At 42.5% G+C, this 27,102-nt stretch overlaps 2 protein-coding genes across 3 annotated transcripts in view; one reads left to right on the top strand and one right to left on the bottom strand.

Moving 5' to 3' along the window:
* Positions 1-27,102, top strand: part of CMSS1 (cms1 ribosomal small subunit homolog) — a 507,566-nt gene that overhangs the window by 123,507 nt on the left and 356,957 nt on the right. Inside the window, exon 1 of one of the 2 annotated variants that reach the window (XM_073616966.1) lies at positions 14,016-14,169. The exons of the other annotated variant lie outside the window; for it this stretch is intronic. Within the exon in view, the coding sequence (XP_073473067.1) occupies positions 14,127-14,169 (43 nt within the window). The 5' untranslated portion in view covers positions 14,016-14,126. Of the gene's footprint in view, positions 1-14,015; positions 14,170-27,102 lie in introns of those variants that run through there. 2 annotated transcript variants of the gene reach the window in all.
* Positions 1-27,102, bottom strand: part of FILIP1L (filamin A interacting protein 1 like) — a 440,288-nt gene that overhangs the window by 109,101 nt on the left and 304,085 nt on the right. The window lies entirely within an intron of this gene.

Consider the following 27,102-nt stretch of genomic DNA (forward strand, 5'->3'; position numbering starts at 1 on the left):
CAAAGATGGGGCATTTTTTACTCCCACTTGTCACAGTCTGGCCCACCTAAAGTGTGAAGGACAGTAAACTGTCCCTTTGTTTAGAAAGTTTGGAGACCCCTGATTTAGAGGGTGAAGATCTGCTTTACATTTACAGCTTGTGTGCCTTTAAAAATACATTGCTATTTCCTGGCTTGGGGAAATTCCTTCTTTCAATAAGGTTGAATGCCCCGTTGTACAGAACATATTTTTTCTTTCAGATTCATCATTTTTGTTAGCTTTAAATATATTTCATATCCAGTGAAATGAGTGAGTCATTTTCTTGCAACATTAAAGAGTTATTTATTGCATTCTACTTAAAAAGAGCCTGACTGTCACTTTTACAGTTATTTGGAATCTAAACACTGCTTTTTTTTTTTCTCTGTTATTTTTGTTAATACATATTTCATGTGAGTGATGTCCCTCCATGAACAACCTTTTACATGTTTTATTGTAGTTCATGATAGTTGCACATAAATGCACAAATCTTTAGAATGTACACACGTCAGCAATGTTTGTTTTTAATGAGGCACTCTGTGAAGGAAAAAAACCCCTAACTTCCCCAGTCCATCACCTAAAACAGGCCCCACTAATAACATAGATCTACATGAATCTATTACTGATCTATCACAATATATGTATAAATGGACTGCTTTTTGGCAGTAAAAAGCAGTACTTGATCTCTAGGCTAATGAGGACACTAAGATCAAGAGGTGGTGGGCAATGCAAAAAAACCCCCCTGAAAGTCAATTTAGCATTGGCTGCTATTACTCCACCATATTGATATCCCCAATTGGACCTTGAATTGGGCCTCCCTGGGCATTGAGAGTGACCCTTCTCCAGCCTTCTGTGTGGTGACAGCTATATTTTCCATAAGTGCTGCATTCAGGTTGCAGTCACACTGATGACTCTGATGGGTGGCATTGCTGGGCATCACTTGTTTTATCTGGACCATAATGTTGCCAGTCAGTGCCCATTTGTGGGCACTGATTGGCATCTATTGTGCATATTTTTTTATGTGTGGATGGCCATGGGGTACATACCTGGCCATCCACATGTTGCCCCCTTCCCTGGTGGTCCTGGGCAGCATGATGGTGGTCCTGGGTGGGCATCCGAGGGGGGCTGCACTGATAAACAATCATTGCAGACCCCCCTGGTAGGAGAGCCTCCGATCGGCTCTCCTCTACTCGCGTCTGCCAGACACTAGTGAGGAAAAGCCGATTACCGTCTCTTCCTGTTTACACTGTGATCAGCCGTGATTGGACACGGTTGATCATGTGGTAAAGAGCCTCCGTTGGAGGCTCTTTACCGAGAGCAGTGTGTCAGGCTGACACACCGCACCACTGATCGCCGCGATGCGTGCCCCCACGGGCGCGCGGTGGCTGTTATCCTGAAGGACATCATATGACGCCCAGTCAGGATAACTGGACCACCGCCCGGCCGTCATTCTGCTATAGGCCGGGCGGGAAGTGGTTAAATGATGGCAGGTGTGTACCGAGACTCCTATTTAACATGATTTTGAATGTGATTGCTTGATTCTGAACACAGCTACTTACCCAGTTATAAGAGGGGTGTGCACACTTATGCAACCACATTATTTACATATTTTTAAATTTTTGCCCCCCCCCCCCCCCTTCTGAAGTGATTTATCTCTGTCCCATTTTTTTACATCACAGAAACCTGACATTTTAACAGGGTTTGTAGACTTTTCCTATCCATATATATATATATATATATATATATATATATATATATATATATATATATATATATATATATATATATATATATATATATATATATATATATATATTTTTTTTTTTTTTTTTTTTTAATGTATTCATCGATACCTGCCCTCAGAAAGCTTACATTTGAAGGTCAGTAACTCACATAACCCTGGTTCACACCAGTGTGGCTTTGAAATCACGCTACTGCAGCACCAGTTTCCAAGCGGTAGATCAGTGTGATTTGGACCTCCGATTTTATTGCGGCTTGCGACTTTATTTAACAGAAGTTAATGCAAGTCACAATGAAATCACAAAAACGTAGCGCAGGAACCTTCTTCAAAGAATGGTTCCATTGCGGGCATTGGGGTGCGTCTTGTCATGTGATTTTGAACTGTTAAATCGCATGACAAATTGCACTGGTGTGAACCAAAGCTGAAGGTATCGGTTTTAGTATTGGAACATTTGCACAAATACAAGTATACTGGTATTAGTGCAGCACTAATATATCTAAAATATATTGTGTGTGTGCGTGTATGTGTGTATATGTATATATAGCACCAATCATAATAAAAGGAGTGAGAGGTACTGTCTGTGAATGGCGGTGCTGGGGACCCTTTTCATTAGTCTACTTCCCCTTCCCTTGCTTTGGAACCTTTAGCAGCAAAAATTCGTGGAGAGGCTAGTATTGTAGGATTTCAGCGGGGCACGGGTACAGATACTGTGTCATTGTACGCGGATGATACCCTATTTTACTTGAGTGACACACAGGATACTTTGCAAGCAGTTATGACCCTAATTAAAGACTTTGGAGAATTATCTGGCTTCTCTATTAACTGGGATAAGTCAGTGTTGATGCCATAGACGTCCCACTGCCACCCTGTGCGCTGGCAGTACAGATAGTGAAATTATTTCACTATCTGGGCATTCAGGTGACCCATCTACCTATATTGCTCATAATTTAGTACCCCTCCTAAATAGGTTGGTAGAATAAATGGTAGAATAAATCTTATCAAAATGGTATGGGCACCACAATTACTATATATATTTAATAATTCCCCAGTGTGGATACCTAGGAGATGGTTTGACAGAATTGAGTCCCAATTTAGAGAATTAATATGGCGCAAAAAAATAGCTAGGATAAGATTATCAAGATTACAATATAATAAAGAAGAAGGAGAGCTCGCGGTCCCTCATCCCAGGACCTATTACCTTGCATCTCAGCTGCAACAACTGGGAGGCTGGGGGGGACTGATAGACCTGACTGACCCTATCCGTAGACTACTGGAAGTAGTAGGTGGGAACGTATCAGCATTGACAGGGCTTGAGGCAGGTTACATGCATTTAGACGCCGAGGCCCCCACAGTTAAATTACAAAAGTGAGTACACCCCTCACATTTTTGTAAATATTTTATTATATCTTTTCATGTGTCAACACTGAAGAAATCACACTTTGCTACAATGTAAAGTAGTGACTGTACAGTTTGTATAACAGTGTAAATTTGCTGTCCCCTCAAAATAACTCAACACACAGCCATTTATATCTAAACCGCTGGCAAGAAAAGTGAGTACACCCCTAAGGGAAAATGTCCAAATTGGGGCCAAAGTGTCAATATTTTGTGTGGCCACCATTATTTTCCAGCACTGCCTTAACCCTCTTGGGTATGGAGTTCACCAGAGCTTCACAGGTTGCCACTGGAGTCCTCTTCCACTCCTCCATGACGACATTACAGAGCTGGTGGATGTTAGAGACCTTGCGCTTCTCCACCTTCCGCTAGAGGATGCCCCACAGATGCTCAATAGTGTTTAGGTCTGGAGACATACTTGGCCAGTCCATCACCTTTACCCTCAGCTTCTTTAGCAAGGAAGTGGTCGTCTTGGAGTTGTGTTTGGGGTCCTTATTATGTTGGAATAATGCCCTGGGGCCCAGTCTCCGAAGGGAGGGGATCATGCTCTGCTTCAGTATGTCACAGTACATGTTGGCATTCATGGTTCCCTCGATGAACTGTAGCTCCCCAGTGCCGACCGCACTCATGCAGCCCCAGACTATGACACTCTCACCACTATGCTTGACTGTAGGCAAGACACACTTGTCTTTGTACTCCTCACCTGGTTGCCGCAATACACGCTTGACACCATCTGAACCAAATAAGTTTATCTTGGTCTCATCAGACCACAGGACGTGGTTCCAGTAATTTCTTCAGTGTTGTCACTTGAAAAGATATAATAAAATATTTACAAAAATGTGAGGGGTGTACTCATTTTTGTGAGATACTGTATATCTGACCCCTCACAACATGAAGGAGCACCATGACCAGATATATAATATCAAATAAAGACAATTCTACACATTACCAATGTTCTTTGACTCTGTAGAAGAGCGAGGGATCAAAATTGTCTGGAAGGGAGCTCTCCCGGTAGGGCTGCAATTTCCCTCTGTGCAATAGCACCTTCATCTGTCAGTGATGCTTACGGTAGTATTAAATGTTCATTTATTTAAATAATTACGTTAATACCTTACTTTCACTTCCACCAATGTAAGGCTTACCTGTCCCTGGCTACCGCCATCGGAAATGTGTGTGTACGTAAAAGCCAATTGTCAGCAACAGCCACCCGATTGGTTTCTCAAGCAATGGACCGCTGAACCACATCTGTTCATTGGTCTTCCCCTCAGTGAATGAACTAGGAAGCCATGAGTATTACTCCACTTCCGGGTTCAGCGCTGTCATTCCTCGGCAGTGCTGGACAGGAAGCTAATTAAGTAGAATTTTTGCTCCATTAGGTGCTGTGGGGTGCAGGGGAGACAACAGAGGTCTAATAAACCCCTAATTTCCTAATAAATAAAAACTGCCTAAACTTATATCAATCCTCTATGCTATCACATAGAGGGTGATTAGTCCCAAATGTAATAAAGAATAAAGCTAATAAATATCCCAGAGAATCAATGTTGTGAATGAAGCCAGCAGTAGAGGAAGCAAGCGGCTGCGGAGCAGACCTGCATAAGCCGTTGGTTCCTGTATAGCGCCGGCACCTGTCACAGGTGGAGTGATACCAAATGCACTCTGGCTGGGACAGTGACAGTCAGCGATACCTGAATGGAAGACAGTTATTAAAGGTAAGTTTATTACTAAAATCACAGTTTATATATGGGCATATCTGTTCTGCAGTGGTTACTGGGCTGCTTTCAAACTTAGTACATCTAACCCACAGGAAAGCCACAGGTGCAATGCGTTCCACCTGCAGTGTGGGTAAACCACAGCGCATCAGTGTGAAAGTAACATTAGACCCTTTTCACATGATCAGTCCGACCCAATCGGACCCTCCATTCACCTCTATGGAGCGACAGATGTAAACGGACTTGTGTCTGCTTACACCCACCTACCTCCAATCGATCCATTAAAAAACATAGAATGTGATCTGTCCCATTCTGTCTGGGTGGATCGGAAGGCTAGAGTAGAGAGGGCTTTGTCCATGTCCGCTCTGCATATGCAGATATGGACCTTTTATCCGCCTGCTCCACTCAGTGTGGCCTGCGACCTGTTTTCAGGTTGCTTAAGTGGCCCTCACTCTTTGAAAAGGTTGGTCACCCCTGCTGTAGTCAAAAAGGGATGAAAATGGTCAGCAATAATACTCAGGTAGGTTGTGGCACTTAAACAATGCTCAATTGGTCCTCCGGGGCCCAAAGTGTGCCAATAAAATTTCCGCCACATCATTACACCACCAGCAGCCTGAACCATTGATACAAGGCAGGATGGATCCATGCTTTCATGTTGTTGACACCAAATTCTGACCCTACCATCTGAATGTCGCAGCTGAAATCAAGACTCATTAGACCAGGCAATGTTTGGTGAGCCTGTGCGAATTGTAGCCTCGGTTTTCTGTTCTTAGCTGACAGGAGTGACACCCGGTGTGGTCTTTTGCTGCAGCACATCTGCTTCAAGGTTGTATGTGTTGTGCGTTCAGAGATGGTATTCTGCATACCTTGGTTTTAATGAGTGGTTATTTGAGTTTCTGTTGCCTTTCTATCATCTCAAACCAGTCTGCTCATTCTCCTCTGACCTCCGATGTCAACAAGGCATTTTTGTCCACATAACGGCCGCTCACTGGATATTTTCTCTTTTTTGGACCATTGTCTGTAAACCCTAGTGATGATTGATTGTGAAATTCCCAGTAGATCAGCAATTTTTGAAATACTCAGACCAGCCCGTCTGAAACCAACAACCATGCCATGTTCAAAGTCATTTAACCATTTCAATACAGGGCACTTATACACCTTCCTGCCCAAACCAATTTTCAACTTTCGTTGCTGTTGCACTTTGAATGACAATTGCGTGGTCATACAACACTGTACCCAAACTAAATTTTTATCATTTTGTTCCCACAAATAGAGCTTTCTTTTGGTGGTATTTGATCACCTCTGGGATTTTTATTTTCTGCTAAACAAATAAAAAAAGACCGAAAATTTAAAAAAAAATGTTTTTTTTTTGTTTCTGTTACAAAACCTTGTAAATAAGTAAGTTTTCTCCTTCACTGATGGGCACTGATGGGGCTGCACTGACAGGCACCGATAAAGCAGTACCGATGAGGTGGCACTGATGAGGTGGCAATGATGATGGGCACTAATATGCGGCACTGATGGGGCACTGATAGGCAGCACTGATAGGTGGCACTGATATGCAGCACTGATGGGTACACATAGGTGGCACGGATGGGCACTGATAGGTGGCACAGATGGGCACTGATAGACACTGATGTACACTTATTGATGGTATGGATGGATGCCAATCTGTGCCAAACAATATTGCCTGCCAATCAGTGATGCCCATAGTGGGCACTGATTGGCATCTATTGTGGGCACTGAATGGCATCCATTGTGGGCACTGATTGGCATCTCTGGTGGTCTAGGGTGGCATACCTGGTGGTGACATCCCTGGTGGTCCTAGTGGCGTCCCTGGTGGTCCAGTGTGGGCATCCTCGGGGAGGGGGGGGGCTGCGCTGATAATCAATCAGCACAGACCCCCCCCCTGTCAGAGGAGCAGCCGATCGGCTCTCCTCTACTCACGTCTGACAGACGCGAGTGAGGAAAAGCCAATCAACGGCTCTTCCTATTTACACTGTGATCAGCCGTGATTGGACACGGCTGATCACGTAGTAAAGAGTCTCCGTCAAAGACTCTTTACCTATATCAGTGTTGCGGTGTGTAAGACTGACACAACGCAACAACGATCACCGCGATAGCCGCCCACGGGGACGTCATATGATGCTCGGTCAGGATATTGAAACCACTTTATCGACGTCATATTGCTATATGGCGGGCGGCAACCCTTTCTTCCCCATTCTGATGCTCGGTTTAAACTTCAGCAAGTCGTCTTCACCATGTCTAGATGCTTAAATTCATTGAGTTGCTGCCATGTGATTGGCTGATTAGCATTCTGCGTTACCTAATAATTGAACAGGTGTACCTAATAAAGTGGCCAGTTTATATACACATCAATTGAGAGGAGCAATTCTAGGACCATTATTCACAGTAAACTGATGACCTGTAAGGGCTTTCAAAAACATTGCCTATGAACATATTTTGGATACCAGGTTTGTTGCTGTTTCACGGGAGCGCGCAGTTTTAAGGAGTGACATGTAGGGTATTTTTTGACTCGGTGCAACCTCATTTTTTTATGTTTTGTATAATTTGGTAATATATTGCATTTGTGTGCACTATATTACCCTTTACTGTATTTTTTTTTTCACTGAAAATATGCAGTTAATGAACTTTTTCTAAACTTACCAAGCTATCTGCACACTGCCAACTCCGGGTCTCAGAGCACCACTGGCCAAAATTTCCAGGGTGGGGAGTGCATGCCCTGAGTATCTCGCATTCACTGTTAAGGCACAGAGACCAGGAAGTAATGGAGGAGTTTTTTATGGAAAAACAAGGAGGCTGAATTAAGGTCTACCCTAGAATATAGAGAAAGCTTTTTTTTCCTGCAACAGAGATACATCAATGATATATTTGTAGATGGGGAAGCTGGAATTTAGAAAAAAACAAAAAAAGGTGAACCTAGTCTTTAACCGCTTCAGCCCCGGAAGATTTTACCCCCTTCCTGACCAGAGCATTTTATGCGATTCGGAACTGTATTGCTTTAACTGACAACTGCCCGGTCGTGCGATGTTGCACCCAAACAAAATTGATGTCCTTTTTTTTCCCCACAAATAGAGCTTTCTTTTGGTGGTATTTGATCACCTTTATTTTTTGCGTTATAAACAAAAAAAGAGCGACAATTTTGAAAAAAAACGCAATATTTTTTACTTTTTGCTATAATAAATTTCCCCCAAAAGTATATAAAAAAAACTTTTTTTCCTCAGTTTAGGGCGATAAGTATTCTTCTACATAAAAAAAAATCGCAAAAAGCGTATATTGATTTGTTTGCACAAAAGTAATAGCGTCTACAAAATAGGGGATAATTTTATGGCATTTTTATTATTAATTTTTATTTTATACTAGTAATGGCAGCGATCTGCGATTTTTATCGGGACTGCGACATTATGGCGGACACATTGGACAATTTTGACACATTTTTGGAACCATTGCCATTTTTGCAGCGATCGGTGCTATAAACATGCATTAATTGCTGTAAAAATGTCACTGGCAGTGAAGGGGTTAACCACTAGGGGGCGATCAAGGGGTTAATGTGTTCCCTATTGTGTGTTCTAACTAAAGGAGGGAGGGGACTGTGTAGGGGAGATGACAGATCGTCTGTATGAACAGACGATCTGTCTGTTCTCCCCTCAGAGAACCGGAAACTGTGTTTACACATGGAGATCCCGGTTCTCCGTGTGCCCCCTGAACGATTTCGGGAGCCTGGCGGTGATTGCGACCGCTGGGCACTCGCATCCGCTCCGTGGGCAAGCAGGAGGCACGCGCGCCACTAGTGGCCAAATCTGGAAGCGATGTAACATGACAGCGATTCACGCAGCCGAGCCATGTTGCCGCAGTGCAACTGCAGTGCTGGTTGGCAAGCGGTTAAAGTATTACTAAACTCACAACAGTAAAATCAGTCTGTATAAGCAGTAAAGCATGCTTGTTATACTCATTGTGGAACCTAAGGGGTTAATCCTCTGCATTGTGTAAAAAGACTGCTTGATCTTATATGCACAGATCTTCCCTCCCTGCACTGTCCCCCTGGACAAGTCCGAATAAGACATAGGCTTTGGAGTCAAGTTGCACTTGCTCAGTTTGATGTATATTGCAAGAGAGGTTTTTTTTTTCTTGGGAGAGTGCATGTGATCAGCACAGGACCAACCAGCACTGCCCAGACATGTCCAGACAGAGGGTTGAGAGCACTGCAGCCTGATAGGACAGCTCAGTGCCGTATGAAAACTCCTCCTAGAAGCTTCACCAGGAACTGATAGAAATCTCAAGACTGCTACGGTATATACTGCTGATGAGAAAAGTTATTTAGCAGTTTATATTTACCAAAATAATTGCATTTTCATGTTCTGTGTACTGTGGGAGACCAGATATAGTGAATGCAGGGTCCTGGGTTTATTAACACTTTAAAGCGGAGTTCCACCCTAAAGTGGAACTTCTGCTCATCGGATTCCTCCCCCCCTCCCCCCCTCCAATTGGCACCTTTCAGGGTAGAGGGGGGTGCAGATAGCTGTATAATACAGGTATCTGCACCCACTTCCGGGAATAGCTAGCCGCAAATGCCCCCCCCCCCGTTGTGTTCTGGGAAATACACAGTTCCCACATCACAACGGGGACCAGTGTAGAGGCGCAGCGCGACTCGCGCATGCGCAGTAGGGAACCAGGCAGTGAAGCCGCAACGCTTCACTTCTTGATTCCCTGACCGAGGATGGCGGTGGGGGCAGCCGAGAGACAAGCGATCGATCGGCTTCGGCTGCCGACATCGCTGGACCCTGGGACAGGTAAGTGTCCATTTATTAAAAGTCAGCAGCTGCAGTATTTATAGCTGCTGGCTTTTAATATTTTTTGTTTAAGTGGACCTCCTCTTTAAGTAGTGCCTAGTTATATAATGTTTCAGTTATTCCACTACCTATACAGATACAATACTCCTTGTAGCCATTATGGAATTAAAAATAAGCATATTATTTCTGTAGCTGAGCCTGGACAGTTTAACTGCTGCATCTGTTTTTTATTATACTCCACTATTAGTTTAGTAGAGAGCCATATGGATAAAGTACAGATGTATACATGTGCATATTACAACCCAGTAGTATATCAATAGGTGAATCTCAGCTCACTTACTATGAAATGAGACATGGCTCAGGTTACAACAATGATACATTAAGGGAAATGGAAAATCCTAATTGTCTGTTATGCAAAAGGATGTGATTTATTTCTTTGTGTGACGTCAGCCTTGCTGTGTGATCGTGGACAATTTCCCTTTGAATTCCATTACACTGTGCAGTCCTCAGAATGATGGACTTTTAGGTGCATGGTTGCCAACATTGTAAAAAAATTAATAGGGACGCTTTTTTGGCTGTAGGCAGTCTTATTATAATTAGGGGCAGGCCATGTGTTTGTAGGCGTGACATAGCAAAAAAGAAAAGTGCGGAGCGCGCAGCGCACCAAAGAATGGGCGTGATTTACGTGAAATCGTGGGAGTGGCTTATATGGGCGTGGTTCAAATGGGGTTTGGTTGATTAGAGTCTGAGATGAATGAGAGCTGGAGAAAGAAAGGGGAAAAGAGGGAGGGAGAGAGAAAGAAGGAAGGAAGGAAAGAGGGATGGAGGGGCAGTAGGCCCAGATCCTACACCACAATAGAAATGTGTATTCCAGAGTTTAACAAATCAGCAGATAAAGATACTCCAAACACCTGGTGTTAGCGCTTCAATCATCCCAGCACCATGGTTGTTGTGGTGTCAGGTTGATTGAAGCGCATTATTACTATTATTACATTGTAATATAGAACGAAATCATTCAACTCACCAGAATCGGTGGGACCCCTGAGCGTGTCACCTGCCACATCGCCTGCCATCAGGTGCCCCCAGCAGAGTCCATCCTTGCATCAGGTGCCTCCAGCATAGTCCGTCCTTGCATCAGGTGTTCCCAGCAGAGTCTGTCCTTACATCAGGTGTCCCCAGCGGTCAGTGTCCCCAGCGGAGTGCCTCTTACATGAAGTGTCCCCAGCGAAGTGCCTCTTAAATCAGTATCCCCAGCGGAGTGCCTCTTAAATCAGTACCCCCAGCGGAATGTTGGCTGCAGACGGAGTGTTGACTGCAGTCTAGCTACATCTCCTCTCGTTCCTCGTGTTCAGTGGAGAGGGAAGGGGCTGGTCCATGCAGCTAACCCCGGCTGGAGAATTGTGAAGAGAGAAGCCGATTCATTGGCTGCACAGATCGGCCCCTCTCCACTGAACACGAGGAACGAGAGAAGATGTAGCTGAACACAAGGGGAAAACTCTCGCGGTGGCGCCGGCGGCCATTTTCTTGTAGCCAGGAGCCAGAACTGCTGCAGAGGCAAACATTCCAGTTTTTCCATGGACAAAAGGCAAAATTCCCGAATCGGGTCGGCCTCCGATCGGGACTGTCCCGGGAAAATCGGGACTGTTGGCAACTATGCAGGTGTAAGATATGTAACATTGGATACCTAAATTTTGGCTATTTAGAGCTTGTTCGCACCATTAGCATTGGATTGCGTAGGGAAGCCTTGGGCAACACAGGACCAAAAAAACTGCCTTATGTCCTGTGCTTATGTCAGATCACACCATAGTGCGGCATTGGTGTGCAGTGAAGAAAACAGGACAGGATGCACAACACAATGCAGCACAAAAATTCTACATAGACGGTAGAGAATAGAAAATAATTTTAGCGAAATATTGCAGAGTACTCCTGGTACCCTAGGTAAAAGCGAGACATTTGCATGGGGGGGGTGGGGGGGGGGGGTTAATACCGCTTTAAGAATATGTACAAATATTTTTTTTAAACTTGAGTTTAGTGTCACTTTATTCTGAGACAATTGTGTTTATACTGCCATCTACATGGGGAGTTGGCACTGGCAAACAAAAAAGCCAACAACAGCCAGATATAAGCCCTCATATTCCCAGCTTGCCTCAGTTTTCCACTAGTGGCCTAGGCGGATTCCTAGGAGAAGTATTTTCTCTATTGAGAAATGTTTACCCCTTTTTTTTTTTTACCCGATTATTTTTTTTTATTTTAGCAAAAGATTTTCCCTTGAGCGTTACCTTATTGTGTTGATGGGTATGTGGAGCTTGATAGCTGTTTCCATTTAAAGCGGTAGTAAACTGCAGAAAAAAAAAACCCTGCAAGACAATAGCATAATGTGCTAGTATACATTGCATACTAGCACATTATGAAATTCCTTAGAACGAAGCTCCAGCAGCGTGCCCGGTCACCGCTGAGGGGGCTGACATTTTCCCTCAGCGTTTCTTCCGGGTTCGCAGGCACCGGCGCTTTGAGTGGCCGGAGCCGAGATGCTGTCACTCCCGCACAAGCGCGCAGGAGTGCTCCATTCTGGCACGATCCGCTGGACCTCCACAGAGCATGCGTCACTGACATCAGTGGCTGCATGCAGAGTGAATATCTCTTAAACCGTGCAGGTTTAGGACATATTGATTTTACCAACAGATAAGCCTTATTATAGGCTTACCAAAAATCACCAAGCGGGCAATACAACCTAGCTTTAAGATATCCATCCAAGAGGTTCGATCAAAGTACATTTTGGAAGCATATGTGTCGATATTCAACTGACCCCCCTCAACCATATAATAATCACTTCAGGGTGAGAAAACCTATCTTTAGTTTTTTCCATAGCCCCAAATCCAAGGTCAGGAGGTCAAACTCTGGCATAACCTTGCACCTCCCTGATGTCCAGTTATACCACCTATTGCATTTTGTGGTCAATAGAATAGGGAGGCACAGGGTGAAGTGTTTGATATAGAATACTCATTTTAATTTTTTCTTGTCAGTAATCAACTATGCTCTTTATAAAGTATGTACAAGAACTTATGTCTTTGCCTGCAACTGGCCCTACTATACATGTATTTTGGTTATCTCGGTTATTGCTTACTTAGGTAAATGGACTTTCTCAAATCCTTTTAAAATAATAAACCTCATCTACCTTACCAACTTCTCAATATCTGCCACCCCTCTCTGCCAATCCCGCCACTGGATTCCAATTGCCCAGCACATTCTAACAACATACAAAGCCATTCACAACACTGACCCAGGCAACTTTACCAATCTTGTCTCAAAATATCACCAAAACTGTCCTCTCTGCTCCTCTCATGACCCCTGTTCTCTAGCCCCCTTTTCTCCTCCTCTCATGCCTGTCTCCAGGACTTCTCCAGAACCTTTCCATCCTCTGGACCGCTCTACTGCAATCTGTCCGACTACCTCCTACACTGGTCACCTTTAGGCGATCCCTGAAAACTCATCTCTTCAGGGAAGCCAATTCCACCTCCACCAAACAATTGAACTTTTAATTCTTCCATCAGCTCATCTCTCAGTTATTACCTTTTGTACCACTTGCCCCACCCTAGTAGATTGTAAGCTGTTAGGAGCAGGGCCCATTTAACCCGTATTTTATTGTATTGTAATGGTACTGTCTTTCTTTATATTGTAACGTACTACGCAGCTGTTGGCATTCTATAAATTCTGTATTCTAATAATAAAAAAATCAGCATTTGATTTAATTCCCCTTATTATTATCAGGCGTTGCGTCTCAGTGCTCCTTATCTTTTCATGTCTACATGCATGTACCCCAGCTATGGCTGTATAACATTTCTCAGGGCAGGTAGGGACAGAGCATTGTCACTCTATAACAGGAAATATCTGAGCAAGGACCTTAATGGCAAAATCAACAGAAATTTAAACGAAAGCTGCAGATTTTAAAATATTAAACATTATTTATGGGTTTACTTTAACAATAAAGATATCATATTCGGGTAAATAGTGATTTAGTTTTATCCTTCATCACTTTATTTTGAATATTGAACTCTTGTTCAGCAGCAGACTATCTTGAAAATTATATGGTAAGATTGTAACCTATGACAAAGATTGCCAAGAAGGATTAATTATCTCTTTATCATAGAATATCAAAAACCTAGAATTTGTTTGGTCTTCCTAAAACTGGCGCATGCAAAATCTGATGCAGCTCTGCATAGAAACCAATCAGCTTCCAGGTTTTATTGTCAAAGCCTAATTGGACAAGTTGGCGTTAGAAGCTGATTGGCTACCATGCACAGTTGTCCCAGATTCTGAGTGCTCCAGTTTTAGTAAATATCTCCCTTAGTGTTCAAACAAGTGGCCGTACAATCTGGACGTACAATCCTCATTTTTTGTGTGCTTGCATGAATAGGGTTACCACAAAAAAGAAGATGTTTTAACTTCCTCTCAATTCCAATGATTCAGTCTCCGAAGAATTCTGAGGATGATCCCATAAAAGGTACCACAGCTTTCTATTTTAATCTTTTAAGTCATCCAAGTTGGTCTGTGTATTGGTTTGGGTTATGTAACCATGGGCACTGTGTACAGGCTGTTGTGACGTTTCGTGTACACGATGCCGACAGTGATTATTATGTGAATTTACACCACCGCTGCATTCTGTTCTTCATCTCTGAACTGTGTAATTGTTTAAACCTCTGTCGCTCTGCAGAAAATTGATGATACCTCCATAGTTTCCATTGGACAGGGTACAGTGGTCGTATTTCATGTGAAAAACAAAAGTCTAATTCGAAAACCATAAGATGATTGCTTATGGTTCAGGGCTGAGATGCACATGGCCGGCTCGCCATGATTGCTGGAATGGTTCCAGGCCTGGGATTTTGTTGTGTTTGTGTGCTCAGGTTCTGGAAAGATAATTTTCAGATATCATTCACTGCGCTCTTGGCTTTTGAGAGGCTGAAAAAAGTTAATATCCTCACTTTACACATAGGATGCTCTTGGCGAAAGCTTGGAGTATGTCTTGATTTATAACACTTGATATGGATTTTGGCATCTTTCAACTCAGCAGTTTTAACCATTTAAGCATTGGACGTTTGTTATGTTACAGACATTCTAGAGGAAATATGTTTTTTTTTACGTTCTGGGAGAATATACATTATATTACCAATAGTATTGGAATGCCTGCCTTTACACGCATATGAACTTTAATGGCATCCCGGTCTTAGTCCATAGGGTTCAATTATGAGTTGACCCACCCTTTGCAGCTATAACAGCTTCAACTCTTCTGGGAAGGCTGTCCACAAAGTTTAGGAATGTGTCTATGGGAATGTTTGACCATTCTTCCAGAAGGGCATTTGTGAGGTCAGGAACTGATGTGGACAAGAAGACCTGGCTCGCAGTCTCCGCTCTAATTCATTCCAAAGATGTTCTATCGGGTTGAGGTCAGGACTCCACCCCAACCTCACTCAGCCATATCTTTATGGGCCTTGCTTTGTGCACATATCCAAATCATTTGGTGTAGGGGGGATTATGGTGTGGGGTTGTTTTTCATAGGTTGGGCTTGGCCCCTTAGTTCCAGTGAAGGGAATTCTTAAAGTGTCAGCATACCAAGACATTTTGGACAATTTCATGCTCCCAACTTTTTGGGAACAGTTTGGGGGTGGCCCCTTCCTGTTGCAACATGACTGCGCACCAGTGCACAAAGCAAGGTCCATAAAGACATGGATGAGTGAGTTTGGGGTGGAGGAACTTGCCTGGCCTGCACAGAGTCAAGACCTCAACCCGATAGAACACCTTTGGGATGAATTAGAGCAGAGACTGCGAGCCAGGCCTTCTTGTCCACATCAGTGCCTGACCTCACAAATGCGTTTCTGGAAGAATAGTCAAAGATTCCCATAGACACACTCCTAAACCTTGTGCACAGCCTTCTCAGAAGAGATTGAGCGGTTATAGCTGCAAAGGGTGAGCCAACTTAATGTTGAACCCTACAGACTAAGACTGAGATGCCATTAAAGCTAATGTGCGTGTAAAGCAGTGATGGCAAACCTTGGCACCCCAGATGTTTTGGAACTACATTTCCCATGATGCTCAACTACACTACAGAGTGCATGAGCATCATGGGAAATGTAGTTCCAAAACATCTGGGGTGCCAAGGTTCGCCATCACTGGTGCAAAAGGCAGGCGTCCCGAAACTTTTCGTAATATAGTGTAGACAATAATATAATGTAATGCAGTATGTCCTGTTTATCGTGACACTTGAATTAATTGTACAAAATCATACTGAAGCCATTTACTAATTAAATAAAAGCATTTTAAAAATTTGCATACGTATTTGCACTAATACTACAAAAACTGAGAAAAAGAGAGAAACTATAATATAAAAAAGTGTAAACAGAAAAATTTAATGAAAAAGGGTAGTAGAGCAGTATTTTTTTTCTTGGGATGAATTACAGCTGAATGGCAAGTTTTCACTTCCCAGTACAGTATTGGGTTTTATAGATGTAGAAATAATGTCATAACACATAAATTCATCTAATCTGATTTCCTCCCAAGGCCTTGCTCACCCTGCAGTCTATGTTGTATAGCAGATTAATTCCCCAATGAGCATACAGGACAGCACTGTATTCTATGACCTGTGTGAATTTGGCACACCCAGTGTGATATGTTCAGAGAGATGACATGATGGAAACACTAGGTCATGAAAAGGAAAATGAAGTAATTGCATGTTTCCTCCGTCATTTCAGCTGCAGGTGAGACCCCTGATGTTATTTGACATTGACAATAGCACAGTACAAGTCATGTTATCTGCCCACCCTGGGGAGCTGTATAATAAATCTGAAACTAGAAACATATGCTGCAGTCATGCAGACCCTTGTGGAAGCATACCTTGTGGAATATAAAGCTACAGCAATAGCTACTTCTGCAATTTGGCTTTTCTTTGACTAGAGTCTCCAGCCCCCGCATTTACTTTACTTTCATCCTTCCCAAGATGTTGTGCCACTTACATGCCAGGAAAGGAATCTGCACTGCCCTTCTTCTGTGTTCTGAGTTGGCAGACTTCTTGGAGCCATGGGGCAAGACATCACTGTGATACATTTAAATTTCTGTTTTCTCTTAAACCCATTGCTGCTTTTGTGTTGTTCTGCACAAGACGGCATAACCAAAAAGCTATCTTGTAGTCATGACTCACAAATGCAAACCCTTCGGGAAAGTCTGTGAAAGCAAATGTTACTTTTCCAAATCTCGTTTCAGAATAAGCTGTTTTTAAATAGAAAACTACAGTAGGCCTAATGCATCTGAGAAATAGATATACTTTCGTATAGTCATCTCCAAAATCCCTTTTATGCTCCCCTGTCCATGCTCCTGCCAGTGTCGCACCCCTACAAATCTCCTGGCCAGTTCTATTTATTCCCATGGAGAGACCAATAGTCACTGGGACATGATAGGGATGACTTTTCATAGGGATGAATGGGATTTTGTCTATGGATGTGCAGGAGAAGTAAGGGAACCTATGCAGCCAAAAAGTGATATTTTACTTTATTATAAAGCCAGGCTAGCTTTGTCAGCCTCTGGCTTCTTTATACGCCTTGGGTAATGATTCCTGACTTTTCAGTTGTTCATCTAATGCCCCGTACACACGGTCGGTTTTTCCGACGGAAAATGTGGGATAGGACCTTGTAGTCGGAAATTCCGACCGTGTGTAGGCTCCATCACACAGTTTCCATCGGATTTTCCGACACACAAAGTTTGAGAGCAGGCTATAAAATTTTCCGACATCAAAATCCGTTGTTGGAATTTCCGATCGTGTGTACACAAATCCGACGCACAAAGTGCCACACATGCTCAGAATAAATAAAGAGATGAAAGCTATTGGCTACTGCCCCGTTTATAGTCCCGACGTACGTGTTTTACGTCACCGCGTTCAGAATGATCGGATTTTCCAGACAACTTTGTGTGACCGTGTGTATGCAAGACAAGTTTGAGCCAACATCCGTCTGAAAAAATCCTAGAATTTTGTTGTCGGAATGTCCGATCAATGTCCGACCGTGTGTATGGGGCATAAGGGTTTTGGGTGTCCTGACTCATCTTTGTGTGACCCAGCACCTCCTGTTACATTCTTTATCATAAAATAAAGATTTCATGAGGGAAAGTAAAAACCTGGCTACAGCAGATGTGCAGATATCTCCTCAGTAGCGTCACGACCCAAGTTCAGGACCCTGCTCCTTAGTGTGGCTGCTATCACTGAAAGTGGAATCTAATAGGTAGCTGGTCTGCCAAGGACCCCCTCATAGAGGTGTGAGCTAAGCTACTGGCTACCCCCAGGTCATTTAACAGATATTCGTGGAGAAGGGAAGGTGCCAGTTAATGAGGAACTGGAGTGTGAGAGAGGCACAAGGCATTGGGTAGCTGGAACCACAAAAGAGGCTAGAGGCTGTGGGTACAGGGATGGCAAAGCTGTGGCTGCTGTGGAGGTAGCTGTGGTGCAACAAAGGCTGCAAGTGCAGTGTAGATTGAAGCCGTGGATGATGCGGGAGACCATGCTGGGGTGCAACAGAGGCATTGGTTGGAGGGGGCAACGGTATCTGGGTTACCAATACATTGGTGGCTGGGCTTCGGGTGCAGCAGAAACCAGGCGGGATGCATTGAAAACTTTGGCTGTGGATGCAGTGGTGAGCAGCCTCAAATGCAGCAAAGACTTTGAATGCGGGTGCGTTGCTAAGGCAGTAGGCAAAAACAATTTCAGTAGCTCAGAGATGTGTGGACTCAATGCTTAAGGGACTAAATGCCCTACTCGTATAGAAATTTGGGTCTAGTGCACTGCTGCATCATGCGACACGGCCATGACATTCTGGGTAAAACCCAAGAAGTGCCCGCGATCACTTGGAAAAGAGAAAGTAGCACTGCATTGTGGGAGGTAGATAGCGATGACAAATACCGGTAATCTCTCATATCTTTTAAAATATTTTATCAGAAAATCTTTCTACCATTTACCAAAAAGGCAAATATCAGTTTTAGGTGTACTGTCCCTCTAAAGATTCGGAGAAACCAATCAGATTCTTTTTTCTTGGTTAGAGAATATAGGAAAGCATGTGTTTGGTCGCTGTGGACATAACATATATACTTAACAAGCCAAGATCAGGCATACAAACACAGAATGTAGAAATGCATGTAGCTCTAATGACCATGTACAGTATGCTTGATAACTTAAAAAAGTAGCACTATTCAATATCTATATGTAAATGTTGTCAGCCTTTTAGACACTATAACCAAAAGAGAGATTTTTACTGCAACTTAGATTTATGAACATATCCTATACAGTCAGGTCCATAAATATTGGGACATCAACACAATTCTAATCTTTTTGGCTCTATACACCACCACAATGGATTTGAAATGAAACAAACAAGATGGGCTTTAATTGCAGACTTTCAGCTTTAATTTGAGGGTATTTACATCCAAATCAGGTGAACGGTGTAGGAATTACAACAGTTTGTATATGTGCCTCCCACTTTTTAAGGGACCAAAAGTAATGGGACAATTGACTGCTCAGCTGTTCCATGGCCAGGTGTGTGTTATTCCCTCATTATCCCATTTACAAGGAGCAGATAAAAGGTCCAGAGTTCATTTCAAGTGTGCTATTTGCATTTCGAATCTGTTGCTGTCAACTCTCAATATGAGATCCAAAGAGCTGTCACTATCAGTGAAGCAAGCCATCATTAGGCTGAAAAAACAAACATCAGGTGAGATAGCAAAAACATTAGGTGTGGCCAAATCAACTGTTTGGAACATCCTTAAAAAGAAAGAACGCACCGGTGAGCTCAGCAACACCAAAAGACCCGGAGGACCATGGAAAACAACTGTGGTGGATGACCGAAGAATTCTTTCCCTGGTGAAGAAAACACCCTTCACAACAGTTGGCCAGGTCAAGAACACTCTCCAGGAGGTAGGTGTATGTGTGTCAAAGTCAACAATCAAGAGAAGACTTCACCAGAGTGAATACAGAGAGTTCACCACAAGATGTAAACCATTGGTGAGCCTCAAAAACAGGAAGGCCAGATTAGAGTTTGCCAAACAACATCTAAAAAAGCCTTCACAGTTCTGGAACAACATCCTATGGACAGATGAGACCAAGATCAACTTGTACCAGAGTGATGGGAAGAGAAGAGTATGGAGAAGGAAAGGAACTGCTCATGATCCAAAGCATACCACCTCATCAGTGAAGCATGGTGGTGGTAGTGTCTTGGCGTGGGCATATATGGCTGCCAATGGAACTGGTTCTCTTGTATTTATTGATGATGTGACTGCTGACAAAAGCAGCAGGATGAATTCTGAAGTGTTTCGGGCCATATTATCTGCTCATATTCAGCAAAATGCTTCAGAACTCATTGGACGGCGCTTCACAGTGCAGATGGACAATGATCCGAAGCATACTGCGAAAGCAACCAAAGAGTTTTTTTAAGGGAAAGAAGTGGAATGTTATGCAATGGCCAAGTCAATCACCTGACCTGAATCTGATTGAGCATGCATTTCACTTGCTGAAGACAAAACTGCAGGGAAAATGCCCCAAGAACAAGCAGGAACTGAAGACAGTTGCAGTAAAGGCCTGGCAGAGCATCACCAGGGATGAAACCCAGTGTCTGGTGATGTCTATGCATTCCAGACTTCAGGCTGTAATTGACTGCAAAGGATTTGCAACCAAGTATTAAAAAGTGAAAGTTTGTTGGATGATTGTTAATCTGTCCCTTAAAAAGTTGGAGGCAGATATACAAACTGTTGTAATTCCTACATCGTTCACCTGATTTGGATGTAAATACCCTCAAATTAAAGCTGAAAGTCTGCAGTTAAAGCACATCTTGTTCGTTTAATTTCAAATCCATTGCGGTGGTGTATAGAGCTCAAAAGATTAGAATTGTGTCGATGTCCCAATATTTTTGGACCTGACTATGTGTAACCATCATGCAGGGTGAAAGGGGTAAAAAACAAAACAAAAAAAAAAGCACAAATCCCTGTAATTTAGGGTTGGATATGGGGATCTCAAACAGTACATTTTGTTTTAAAAAAAAGTCTCACGTGGGTAACTTAATGTAACTATTCTAGATACAGATAGTGATTAGAGTTCTTCTTTATTACAGGAGTCTTAAATAAATAAGGAGGTAATAAATATTGGAAAAAAGTGGAATGGATTGTTGCCAGTGTCTGTTGAATGCATTATATGAAGGGAAAAAATGATGCTCCTTAGGCTCCTGTAAACACTAGTGCGATTTGAGTCACACAGGATCGCATGACAATGGAAATCACATTGTTTTTAATGGTGCCTGTTCGCATTAATGCAGCTCAGTATTGCTCAATTTTGGAAAAAGTTCCTGTACTACTTTTGGTGCGATTCTAGTCCAATTTTGGCCTAATAGAATAAGAAAACGACTTTAAAGTAGCATCAAAGCTGCATCTAAGTTGCACTACATAATCGCACTGAAAGTTGGATCAATATCAGAACGCAGCAGTGTGAACGTAACCTTAGAGTTTTTGGCCTGTAACAGGACATGTAACCTGTCTGTGCAGCAATGACTGTGTGGCATGGTCATTATAAAAGCCTCATCAGTCTAATGTTTTGATTAGAAGTGGCAGTCTTTTATGAGGTTAAGTGGTCTGTACTGCTGCAGTTCCAATAATAAAAAAGAAAAATCCACCATTATATACAGATGTGAATGTTTATTTCTACAAGCTTACGGCTGATTTGTTTATGCACAGGAGTCATTTTTTGGTCTGAATGAAATGGAAATCATATTGGTGCATTCAAACAAAATATTTAAAAACAGTTCTCGAGACAAATTTAAAAGCAGATTATTGTTTTAAAGTGATGAGTTGTTGAAAGCAAAACTATAACCAGTTAACTTTACTTGGTAGAGCGGAGAAGGAAGAGCGACCATATATGAGCTGAAATGTAATCTTCCTTATCAGTGCATGTTAAAGCGGGGGTCCACCTATCTATCGTTTTTTTTTTTTTTTTGAGTTCATTCACAAACTTTTCTTCTCAGCATTACATACTCACATATTGTGTGTAATATGTCCGCCTGTGTCAGATTTCGTCGGAAAGAATAACTTATATTATTCACTGCAGGCGGTTTCCATCTTCATTGTGGGCATTTGAAGCCCACAAGCATTTATTTCCTGGATGTGGTGAATGCTGTGCTCCCAGCATTCACCGCTCGTTCCCACACATGCTCAGTGGCATCCTGGGAAGCCTGAGACTAGCTCCCAGGAGTCTGGGAGAGGCTAGAAACACGCCTACTCCCACGGGAGGAGAACCAGGAAGTACAAAGAAGAATAGAAAAATAAAAGGTAATTACGGCGATTTACATTTTTTTAAACGGCATGTCAGCATCTAGGCAAGGAAGAGAATACATACAGATATTGTTCAAAATTTGGGTGGAACCCCGCTTTAAGTGCACTAGATGACCAAATTTATCAATGTAATGGTAGATTATACTGTGTATGGCAATGGCTTGTACATGATATTTTAGTTGTGATTAATGCTTAGCAAAGTTTTTCTAAAGCTGAACTCCAGACAAAGATATAAATCCTCATTTGCCAAACGATTTTATACTTCTGTCTATGCAGTCTTGAGATATTACACAGCCCTGATAGACAGCACAGCCAGGATGGTGACCTGGATGTTCTCAACTGCAGTTATCCAATATAGGCTGCCCACCTTTCTGCTCCAGCATTTAATTGGACAGTAAGGGATATCAGACTGATGAGCTCAGCGGACTACTTTCCCCCATTAGCGGCATATTCCTTGCTAGTATATTTGCAGGCAACACATCTGATTGATATCAAGTCAAATTCAGGTGTGTACACTAGCTTGATTTAAAATTACATGAAATTTTCATTTGTTAACATTCAACTACTATTAATTGATGTTTATATCAGGTTTATTGGCAGAGCATGGAACCACCACTTTGGCGGACCACTTTTGCAAGTTGCAGTTACTAAAAGTAAAATGTACTTTTGTTGCGGTATAACTATTTCTCCAGGTCAGTAACATACCTTACAAAAATTTAAACATGAAAACCACTGGTCTGATACAACAGGGTCCCAGAAACCAGCAAGCTCCTCTTAATGGATCAAGTCCCTTTTATAGGCTGTAGCGTTTAATCTTGGCTTCCAAAATCCCACCGTGTTGGTTGGTTCGTTATTCTGCATGTGTAAAGCAGTTGGACAAGGACTATGGTCCAGGTGTATATCAGGGATGTGGGTGCCTTAGGTATGAGGTAGTTGGGACAGGAATGGCTCACATACCAGATTTTTTGGCATTCCAGACAAAAGGTGCATTTTTTGTATTACTACGTAGGCACAATTACAATTTTTAGATGTTCCCTATGACATAGCAAATCTTCAGTTTTTCAGTTCAGGTCCAATTTAATGAAACTTAGCCTTACAAAAGAAAAGTTCTTCCTTGGTAACATGTACAACCAATAGACACGAGTCAGAGAGACATTACTTTTATAACCCCAGCCAGAATTCTATGTTTTATTTCCACCATTATACTAGAGGGTCCCGCCAATCTCTAGACCAGCATCTGAGTAGTATTTGTCTGTCTCAGTGGGGTGCAAAGATGAGGAGTCTACATATTGACCCTGAGACTATACTAGACTGGAGTAGCTATGGATTTTTATGTTTATTTTTGTTGTGGAATGACTCACTTTAATGGTGGCCAACAGCATCAGGGAAAAAAAATTTAACTTAAAGTAGAAGTTCACCCCAATACTAAAATCTCTAAATCTACTGGCATCCACAATCTAAGACTAACCTATCTAGCCCTGTAAAGAAGGAACCACTATACATACCTTTTCTGAAGCTGATCTGGTTCCGGTCCCGTGCTGAGCTGTCAACGGCGGCTTCTCTGTGGAGACGGGTGCAGAGGCGGCAGCCGACAACAGAAGCCCCATAGTAACTCTACAGGTGACGTCACTTCTCAGGCATTTCACTGCCGTTGACGGCTGTGTCTTGCACAGAACTTACGCCGCTGGAGACCGGACCAGAGCGGCTTCAAAAAAAGTATTCTTAGATTGTGGATGCCAGTAGATTTAGAGATTTTAGTATTAGGGTGATCATCTGCTTTAACCATGTATACTTTGTATATATAGACAACTGGGAGGAGATTTACTAAAACTGGAGAGTGTAAAATCTGGTGCAGCTGTGCATGGTAGCCAATCAGCTTGTTCAATTAAGCTTTGCCAAATAAACTGGAAGCTGATTGGTTTCTATGCAGAACTGCACCAGATTTTGCACTCTGTTGTTTTAGTAAATGAAGACCTAAGTGTCCAGATTTATCAGTGTGGGCTCTGGTGGCCAATTTGGAAGGGACCAAGAAGAATGAATGTGCAAAAATCTATGCTTTTTCACCACTGCTTTTCCTTTATATTCACTTTGCAATTGAACAGATTAACAAATGCATGTTTGATGAAAGGTTTAGTGTGATATAAAGCTGGGTTCACACTTATGCAAAATGGATGCAGGTTTCCCCGCATCCAATTTGCATGACAGGAGAGTGGGACCAGCTCTCAATGGAGCCAGTTCACCCACCTCCAGGGCAGCCGTGGTCCGCATTTGGAAAGAGTCCTGTGCGTCTGGCTCCGAATCAGGTGCAAATTCAGGCAGAAATTCAGACTTGATTTGCACCTGAATCGGTGAACAGGGACGCACTGGTCCCCCTGCTGTGAGCCACAGCCACAGCAAGTGTGAACCCAGCCTTACACTGATATTAGTGAAAAAGTAATTTTTTTATACAGAGGCATATACATCAGACCAAAATAGAGGGAATACTGAGATATGAAAGGGGCAGATGGATTTGCTTTTCAATAAGGGACAGTTGAGAGCCATTGAAGTAAATCTGGCCATAGTTGGGTTATTTTTTTTTCATTCAGCCAGCTGGCTGAACAAACATTTTTTTAATGGATTCATTCTTCTTTACAAGCGAGGTGGATAGAGGAATCCTACCCGCTGAGTTATTGTATTTTTGCAGCAGGACTCTCTGCTGTCAGAATACATTGATCAGCCTCAATGACTGCAGCCACTCATCTTGAAAAGTTTTCTGGCATTCTGTTCAACGAAAGTCTATTTGACAATTAACTTGTGTCGACCAGGAATGCTGACAAGTTGATCAATATTTGGCTGGTCCCCGATTTGGTAATTTTTAAGACTAAATGACCAGTTTTTGGAAACCTGGATTTCCCTATGGAACTGGGTAACAAAAGTCTCAAATGCTTACTCAAATTGGGTGAATTCCCAGTCATAGACTTTCAAAACTCATAAGGCTAGTGTCTCACCAGCCCTTTCCCCCTTATCTTCCTTTCGTACCTGCATTGCTGTTCTATTCTATCTTAAACTCACTCCCTATCCCCTCTTTTCCGCTCATACCCTGTATCTTATTTACTAGAATATCTGGGAGCTCACAATCCACTACCACTACCTCACTATAGATTGGATCCTTCTATTCTACATATTATTATTATTATGCAGGATTTATTTAGCGCCAGCAGTTTGCTCAGCGCTTTACAATGTAAAGGGAGACACTAAACCAACAGCACAATTCAAAACAAGAGTGTTAGAGGAGCCCTGCTCCTGCAAGCTTACAATCTAAGAGGGAGGGGCTTGTTAAACAAAAGGTAGGGACTGGGAGGGATGAACTGATGAGTGGAGTAGAAGATGTGGTTGTTAGCTGGAGACAGGATAGGCCTCCCTGAAGAGATGAGTTTTCAGGGATCGCCTGAAAGTGGACAGAGTAGGAGATAACCGGACAGATTGGGGTAGTGAGTTCCAGAGGATGGGAGAGGTTCTGGCGAAGTCCTGGAGATGAGCATGGGAGGAGGAGACAAGGGAGCTAGAGGGCAGAAGGTCCTAGGAGGAGTGGAGAGGACGGTTTGGGTGATATTTAGAGATAAGATCGGTGATGTAGCTTGGGGCAGAATTGTGAATGGCTTTGTGTTTTGAATTTTATTTGTTGGGCAATGGGAAGCCAGTGGAGGGATTGTCAAAGAGGAGTGGCGGACACTGAGCGGTTGGTAAGGTGGATGAGTCTGGCAGAGGCATTCATGATAGACTAAGGAGGAGATAGCTTGCGGAGAGATAGGCCAATGAGGAATGAGTTACAATAGTCAAGGCGAGAGATAACAAGGGAGTGAATAAGTTGCTTAGTGGTGTCAACGGTTAGAAAGGGGCATATGACACATATGGAAACTTTAACTATCAGACATATTGCCTCTAGACTTTCACACCACGTGAAGTTGAGGCAATTACAAATTAGTCAAATTCAGACATCCAGAAGACCACATTTAGCATAATACTTACTTATCTAAATATATTTATGTAATGCTTGTAACATATTGTAAGGTAACAAATGCAGGACACCTTTGAGTTTTTCAATATTCTAATTAATCTTTATATATATATAATAGACCAGATGGAGTTGGAAAATGTAATGTGTATGGACTGCTGCCTAAATCAGTATTTTTGATTTGTTGATTCAATAAAAAATGTGTCTACCTACCTAAAAGTTTATGGTCCCACACACCAAAGACATGCTGGAAGGTGAACTGACTCCTGTCTATAAATGTGAGATAGGGACCTTAGATTGTAAGCTCCTTGAGGGCAGGAACTATTGTGATTTTACAATATATATGTAAAGCGCTGCATAAATTGACTGCACTATATAACTACCTGTAATACATAAATAAAATAAATTGTTGGACTTGATTTTTTAGGTAGGCCTTTAGACTACATAGTTTTATACGCCAGATCAAAATCTCATTGTATGTAGCTAGGTTATTACAGTTAAAGTGGAATTCCAGTAAGAACCTAACTGATTCTAAATGTACTCTCTGCCATGATATAAGCTTAATCTATCTTGCCCTGTAAAGCAAAAATCGCTCTACTTTGCAGTTTTGCAGCAGCTTCGGTCCCAAACGGAGCTGTCAGTGGCGCTTTCAGTGTGTTGGCGTCTGCAGGAGAGGTAGCCGACAATAGTAGCCCCATAGTAACTCTATGGGTGACTTCTCAGCAATTGTCAGTTCTCTCCTGCGAACAGCATCTGCCGCTGGAGACCGGATCGGCTTCAGAAAGGGTAAGTATATAGTGAATTTTGCTTTACAGGGTTAGATAGGTTAGGCTTAGAATGTGGAAGAGAGTAGGTTTAGCTTTGGCTAGGTTTTAACTGGAATTCCACTTTAATACGGTTACATTGTGCATGGCCTAGATCGTGCATATACTGTAAAGAAATATAGTATTCATATGTATAGAAACCAGAGTCAAGCTGTAGACTACCAACGTCCAGACTAAGCATTAGGTATCCAGTCTGTTGGCTTTTAAGTTTCCTGGAACAAGTCTGAAGACTGTCACAGCTGAATGAGAGTGTTGTGAATTATACTACAGTGAT

This window comes from Aquarana catesbeiana, linkage group LG02, assembly GCF_042186555.1.
Source record: "Aquarana catesbeiana isolate 2022-GZ linkage group LG02, ASM4218655v1, whole genome shotgun sequence".
In the NCBI taxonomy this organism is placed as follows: Eukaryota; Metazoa; Chordata; class Amphibia; order Anura; family Ranidae; genus Aquarana; species Aquarana catesbeiana.